The sequence below is a fragment of the Triticum aestivum genome, chromosome 3D (genome assembly GCF_018294505.1).
Source record: "Triticum aestivum cultivar Chinese Spring chromosome 3D, IWGSC CS RefSeq v2.1, whole genome shotgun sequence".
NCBI classification, from domain to species: domain Eukaryota; kingdom Viridiplantae; phylum Streptophyta; class Magnoliopsida; order Poales; family Poaceae; genus Triticum; species Triticum aestivum.
This window is the reverse complement of record NC_057802.1, coordinates 419,543,187-419,550,590: the sequence shown is the minus strand read 5'-3', so window position 1 is coordinate 419,550,590 and position 7,404 is coordinate 419,543,187. Positions and strand designations below refer to the sequence as shown.

Sequence of the window (7,404 nt, the reverse complement as noted above, 5' to 3'; positions counted from 1 at the left end):
GTCGCACGTGGTTGAGGGGTGGCGGCTGCAATCTGCCGCGACCACAATGGTTGTTTCCAGGGGGCACCAGCAATTGTGATCAGGGGGATGAGCGACCCTCCAACATTGGAATCCCTTGCTATAAGGGAAGGGCTTGCACTTGCGGATGATCTAAATGTGCAACATGTTCACCTTGCTTCGGACTGTAAGGTTGTAATTGATGATCTCAAGCGAAGGAATCCAACTAGCTATGATGCTATTCTACATGAAATCACGGAGCATAAAGCCACTTTTGGGGTCTGTAACATTGTGCATGAGTTTAGGAGCTCGAATTTCGAAGCTCACAATCTAGCGAAGCATGCTTTGAAGTTAGGGGTGGGCCGCTATGTTTGGTTAGGACACCCCGGCAATTTATCTTTTATCTCTGTAAACATTGATGCAGTTTAAATAAAGCTTCACAAGATTGTCTCAAAAAAAATTAAATCGTGGGCTAAGATTTCTCAAAAAAAAGATTGAATCGTGGGCTGGGTCGTTTCCGCAAAACATGCAGCCGTTGTTTTGGTCCACGATTTTTACGAGAGGAAACGAGTAGCCGAGTCGTACTCGAAACTCGTAGCCGAGTCGGGGCACCAGATACCGTCACGTACGAATATAAAAGGCGAGACCCCCACCCGATTTCCTCCACCAGAACATCGACGAGACAAAAAAAGAGAACCAGAACATCGAGGAGAGCAGATAGAAGGAAATCCGTCGGGGAGGATTCGAGTGCTGAAGCCAACAACAACCACGTGCGAACGCGAGATCGACCAAGCAAGTTAGCGAAACAATGGGCTGCTGCATGAGCCGGTTCGTCAAGGCGACGATCGCAGTCGTCTTGCTCGTCATGATCTTCACGTCCGGCGCAATGGCGGCCACCAGCTTGGACGCCACCCGGATCCAGCAGCTGCCGTTGGCGGACGGACTTCTCCAAGGGCCAGAGAGTGTCGCCTTCGACGCCCAAGGGCACGGCCCATATAGCGGCGTCTCTGACGGCCGCATTCTCAGGTGGGACGGGGACAAGATAGGCTGGACCACTTACGCATATGGCCCTGGCTATGACGAAGATATGTGCACGGCTTCGATATTCCGCTCAGCAACTTCCACGGAGAGTCAGTGTGGCCGGCCGCTCGGTTTACAGTTTCACCACAAGTCTGGGGATCTATACGTGGCTGACGCCTACAGGGGACTCATGCGGATTGGTCCTGGTGGCGGGGAAGCCACGGTATTGGTCAATGCGATTGATGATAAACCTCTCCGCTTCACCAACGGGGTTGACATCGACCAGGTCACCGGTCAAATCTACTTCACTGATAGTTCTATGAACTATGACAGGACGCATCATGAACTAGTCACAAGATCAGGGGATTCAACAGGGCGTCTCATGAGGTACGACCCACGTACCGGTGACGTCGCGGTCCTCCAAACACGCCTGGCGTATGCAAACGGCGTCGCTATCAGCACCGACCGTACGCATCTAATCGTCGCATCTACCGGACCGTGCAAACTGCTGAGGCACTGGATCAAAGGGAGCAAGGCGGGGACGTCTGAGCCATTTGCCGATCTCCCCGGCTACCCCGATAACGTGAGGCCTGACAGAAGGGGAGGTTACTGGGTGGCGTTACATGGGGAGAAGAATGAATTGCCCTCTCGCCCCAATAGCCATTTGCTCGCTGTGAGGATCGGAGCTGATGGCAAGATACTTGAAGAGATGAGGGGGCCCAAGCGCGTCAAACCCGCTGAGGTGATGGAAAGAGACAACGGAAAATTGTACATAGGCTCTATTGACTTGCCGTATGTCGGCATAGTTACACGCAAGCAGGGAGGCTAAAATATTTTTTGTGTTTTGCAAATAAATGTAATATCTTTATTATGCACATTGATTGTTGATAAATTATTGTGTACTATGTCTTAAGTTCCTCAGACCAACCAATATTTTTTTATTTGATTGATTGCAATAATCGTGAGTTTCTTTGTTGATTGACGGAAAGGTTATCAATCGTAAGTTACGGCAAACTGTTCATTAATATGATGCATGCTTTGACGATGATTTCCCCTTGTTGGGTGTGTTTGTTTGTACCACGGAGAACATTTTATGTGCAGCGATTGTGGGAAGGTGGATGTATTTGCCGCCGATTGCCATATTGAGCTGTCTCGTATAACATAAAGCAATAATACTTTGATTCGGAGGGAAATCAAAAGATGGATTAGTTTGGAGGCACAGACTGAAACCTGGATCAATCGATTTGGACTAAACAACAGCTCGTCTAGATGTTTTTTCGTTCCCTCAACAGAGACACTTTTGGTACGTGCGTCAATCACTTGTTGGCGATGAACACGTCGTAGAGCACGGTGTCGGAGCGGGCCCCTCGTCCATGTCGGCGCCTCCCAACGATCGACGGCGCCGAGGCCTTGGGACGGCAGCACGAACGTCACCTCGGTCGCCAGCCTCCATGGTGGTGGCCGTGGCGCAGTACCCGGCGCAGGTGTACAATCTTGGCAGCGGGTCCTCTACGATTTCATCATGGTCTCGACCCGCCTGGCGCCCACCTCAGACTCGCCGGCGTGATGGTGCGATGAGAAGCCCGTGTGCAGTTAGGAATAAGCAACTTGTATTCCCATGAGGCCATAGACCGATATATATACACGTACAGGTATGGTACATATGCAGGAAACCCCTTATACTACGGGATAAATACGAAGGGGTATACATGACTTATACTATAACTCTAACACCCCCCCTCAAACTCATGGTGGAGGAACAACACTGAGTTTGGAGAGATAAAAGCCATGTTGTGCTCTAGTCTGGGCCTTCGTCAGGAAATCCGCCAACTGTAACTCGGAAGGCACATACTGAAGAGCAACGACCTGATCCTGCACAGCAGCGCGCACATAGAAAGCATCAACACCAATATGCTTGGTGAGCTCATGCTTCACAGGATCACGCGCAATGCTAATAGCACCTGTACTATCAGATAGGAGCATAGTCGGTGTCGTGACAGAAACACCAAAGTCCTGAAGTAACCACCGTAACCAAGTCACCTCTGCCGTCAAAAGAGCCATAGCTCGCAACTCAGCCTCAGCACTCGAACGGGAAACGGCAATCTGTTTCTTCCTCTTCCAGGCAATGAGAGAACCGCCAAGAAAAACACAGTAAGCAGAAAGTGAACGGCGATCAGAAGGATCACTAGCCCACGTAGCATTCGCATAGGCCTGAAGCTGTAAAGAACTGGAGCTAGGAAAGAAGAGACGGTGAGAGATCGTGCCCCGAAGATATCGGAGAACACGAAGGAGATGACCATAATGAACCGATGTGGGAGCAGAAACAAACTGACTCAGAATATGAACCGGATAAGAGATGTCCGGACGAGTGACAGCTAGATAGACAAGACTGCCAACGAGATGACGATAACGCGTCGGGTCAGGGAGAGGATCACCATCAGTAGCACGAAGGTGAACATTGAGCTCCATAGGAGTCTCAACAGTGCGCTCGTCGGAAAGAGCAGCACGAGCAAGAAGATCCTGGATATACTTTTCCTGAGATATAAAAAAGCCATCAGAGGTAGAAGAGACTTCAATCCCAAGAAAGTAGCGAAGAGGTCCAAGAGACATAAGAAACTGCTCACTAAGACGAGCCTTTACAAAGGCAATATACTCGGGGTCATCCCCAGTGATGACCATATCATCAACATAGAGAAGAAGAAGAGTCCGGCCACGAGGAGAGAGGTGAATAAACAATGCGGGATCATGAACACTCGCTGAAAAACCAGCAGTAGTGACCACAGAAGCAAAACGCTCAAACCAGGCGCGAGGGGCTTGCTTAAGGCCATAGAGAGAGCGACGAAGACGACACACCATGCCATCAGGAACAGAATACCCAGGTGGTGGCTGCATGTACACCTCCTCACGCAGCTCACCATTAAGAAAGGCATTCTTAACATCAAGCTGAGATATAGAGTGCAGAGGCAACGGCAAGGAGTGTACGAATAGTGGTCATATGGGCCACAGGAGCAAAAGTCTCGTCATAATCACGACCATGCTCCTGCTGAAAACCACGAGCCACGAGACGAGCTTTGTGACGCTCGAGAGAACCATCGGAGCGAGTCTTAACCTTGTAGACCCACTTACAAGTGATGGGACGGACTCCGGGAGGAAGAGAAACAAGATTCCAAGTACCAGTGCGTTCAAGAGCAGCAATCTCCTCTGCCATCGCAAACTGCCATTCAGGATGAACAACAGCCTGACGGTAAGAAGTCGGCTCAAGAACAGCAGCACCAGCGGTGGGAAATCCAAAGCGATCAATAGGCGGACGAGGACGAGAACACAAGCCATAAGTAGGCTGAGAGGAAGAGGACGACTCATCCAAGGAAGCATCCACAGGCCGTGAACGACGAGTGTAATGCTGAGGAAGAGATGGAACAAGAGAAGGAGGAGTCGCCAAGGGAGAATCAGGGGGAGGCGACGAAGAAGTCACCGGAGATGAAGGTGTAGAATCCGGTGACATGCTAGGTGAGGAGACCGGGGAAGATTGTGGCGATGAATCGACAAGGGGTGGAGAAGCAGAGGGAGTGGGACGAACAGGCACAGACGCAACGGGAGTGATAGGGGAGTCAGGAAAAGTGAGAAAAGAGATATCCTCCACGGAAAAGACCGAGGAAGATGGGCGTGGGTAAAAAGGACGAGACTCATCAAAAGTCACATCTCGAGAGATACGCATCCGACGACCGACAGGATCCCAACAACGATAGCCCTTATGCTCATCACTGTAGCCTAAGAAGACACACTCAACAGACTGAGCGGTCAGTTTGGTGCGTTCGCGAGGGGCAAGAAGAACATAGCAAACACAACCAAACAAACGAAGCATCGAATAATCGGGAGAGCGATCAAACAGACGCTCAAAAGGAACACCACCCTGCAAAGCAGCAGATGGCTGAAGGTTGATGAGATAGACAGAAGTGGAGATAGCCTCGGCCCAAAAATGAGGCGGAAGAAAGGCGGCGATCATCATAGCACGAGCCGTCTCAAGAAGGTGACGATGCTTGCGCTCAGACACACCATTCTGAGCATGAGCACCAGGACAAGAGAACTGGGCAAGAGTACCCTGCTCAGCAAGGACACCACGCAACATCTTAGAGATATACTCACCAGCAGAGTCAGCACGAAAAACACGAATGGGGGAAGAGAACTGAGTATGAACCATGGCAGCAAAACGCTTATAAATAGACAACACCTCGCTACGTGAAGTCATGAAATAAAGCCATGTGTAACGAGAAAAATCATCAATGAAAATAATATAGTATTTATGACCACCTTTCGAAGGGAAAGGAGCCGGACCCCATACATCAGAATGGACTAAATCGAAAGGACGCTGAGACACTGACGCACTATGAGAATATGGTAGCTGAATCTGCTTGCCAAGACGACAACCCTGACACTCTAAAGAGACATCTCCTGAGACAGACCGCAGAAGGCCTCGACGAACTAAAGACGATAATCGAGAACCACACAGATGACCAAGTCGATGATGCCACTGCTTGAAGGAACCAGTAACAGAAGCGACAGCAGCGGAGGAACTGGCGATGGTGGTGGCAGCGGAAGGAACATGAAGCCAGTCCAACTCCCAAAGACCCTGAGAATCACGGCGGCGAGGGCCAGCCCCAACCAGAGTGTGCGTGCGACGATCCTGGACAGAACAAGAGTCAACATCAAGGATGACACGACAACCAGAATCAGTAAGTTGACCGGCAGAAAACAAATTCATGGTAAGTCGAGGAACATGAGCAACATCAGGAACAGAATAAGAAGGAGTAGAAAGATGGCCTCTACTAGCAACAGAAAGTGGAGTACCATCAGCAGTGAAGACATGAACAGGAGAATCCAGCGAGCGAAGAGAAGACAAAGCGGAAGAATGAGAAGACATATGAAAAGAAGCTCCAGAGTCCAGAACCCATGGGGATGTACCTGACTGTGTAGAGGGCGGGTGCTCAGTGCGGGAAGCATCAGTCACAGAACCAGCAGTACCCGTCGAGGAAGAACCTGAAGCCGCGAGCAGACGCTTAAGTCTCAGAATATCCTGCTCGGTCAAAGCAATGGCTGAAGCTGGCGGGGGAGATGACGCAGTCCCTGATGATCGCGCCTTGCGTAGGTGTTTCCGCTTGGTGTAGCACTGGGACTCAATATGACTATCATTCTTGCAGTAGTCACAATGTGAACGGGGGCGACCTGAGCCTCCAGAAGGAGTGGGTAAGAGCGGCGGAGCACTCGAGCGAGAATGGGGCGGTGCAGCAGGTGGAGTGGAAGAAACCCGAGTAGCAAGCACAGAGGGAACCTCCAGCAAACCAGCACCACGTAGGCGAGTCTCCTCAGCACGAATCTCTGAAAGCGCCTCCATGAGAGAAATACGGCCACGAGCAAGCAACTGAGCACGCCGGGGCTCAAACTCCTTACGAAGCCGAGACAGGAACTCGTAGACGCGATGAAACTCCAAATCGGCCTGGACAGCCTGGCAGCAGGGGCAAGTACGACAACCAGCACTGCGGAGAGAATCAAGCTGGCGCCAGATAGCAGAACTCTGTGCATAAAAGTCATCAACAGTAGAGTCACCCTGCTGAAGAGCATGCTCCTACGAACTACAGACAGGTATAAGGTATCACCAGAGGGCTCATAGCGCTGACGAAGACAGGTCCACATCTGGAAGACAGTAGGAAGACCCAGAAACTCAGAAGCAAACTGAGGCAGAACACTAGCAGTGAGAACAGCGGCAGCACGAGCATCATCATCAAGCCACTGGGTGTAAACAGACAAAGCACCATGATAAGTCTGAAGAGCCTCCTCATAAGCCAGAGCCCTCTCATCATAGGCACGATCAGCAGCCTCATCAGCAACCTTAGCCGCATCCTTGGCGGCCTGATTAGCATCCGGAGAAAGAACCAGTGGAGTCGGCGGAGTAGGGGCCACCGGAGGAACCGGACGTGGCGGACAGCAGACCTCGCCAGAAAAAACACCCCAGAGACGGATGCCACGCATGTGAATGCGCATGAAGCCAGCGAACTCGGTGTAGTTAGTACCGTCGAAGATCACCGGACAGCGAGGGACAGTGACAAAGCCCGAGGCAGTAGACATTTTTTTTTGCAAAGATCCGAACGAGGACAACGGCGCAGCAGACCACAGATGGCAGCCCAGCCGATCAGGAGGGGATCGAACTGGCGGGAGGGGCGAACGATCCGGAGCTGCCCGGGCACCGAGCGGAAGTAGAGGAGCCGGGCGGGGCGACGGGAAGGAGCCGCCCGGGCACCTGACGGAGGCAGAGGAGCCTGGCGGGGCAACGGGAACGGCGGCTCCCGGCTGGCGGCTGGCGGCAACGGGAGCGGCGGCACCCGGCGGACGACA

General features: G+C 51.7%; 1 protein-coding gene across 1 annotated transcript; it reads left to right on the top strand.

The window, feature by feature from the left end:
- The first annotated feature begins 678 nt into the window (after positions 1 to 678).
- On the top strand, positions 679 to 1,846 carry LOC123074803 (protein STRICTOSIDINE SYNTHASE-LIKE 10). The gene has a single exon (XM_044497547.1). The coding sequence runs from the start codon at positions 806 to 808 to the stop codon at positions 1,844 to 1,846; it is 1,041 nt and encodes a 346-aa protein (XP_044353482.1). The 5' UTR covers positions 679 to 805.
- The last annotated feature ends 5,558 nt before the right edge of the window (positions 1,847 to 7,404 follow it).

What these genes read in the sequence shown, in the direction of transcription:
- LOC123074803 (XM_044497547.1), top strand. Translation starts at nt 806, where the DNA reads ATGGGCTGCTGCATGAGCCGGTTCGTCAAGGCGACGATCGCAGTCGTC.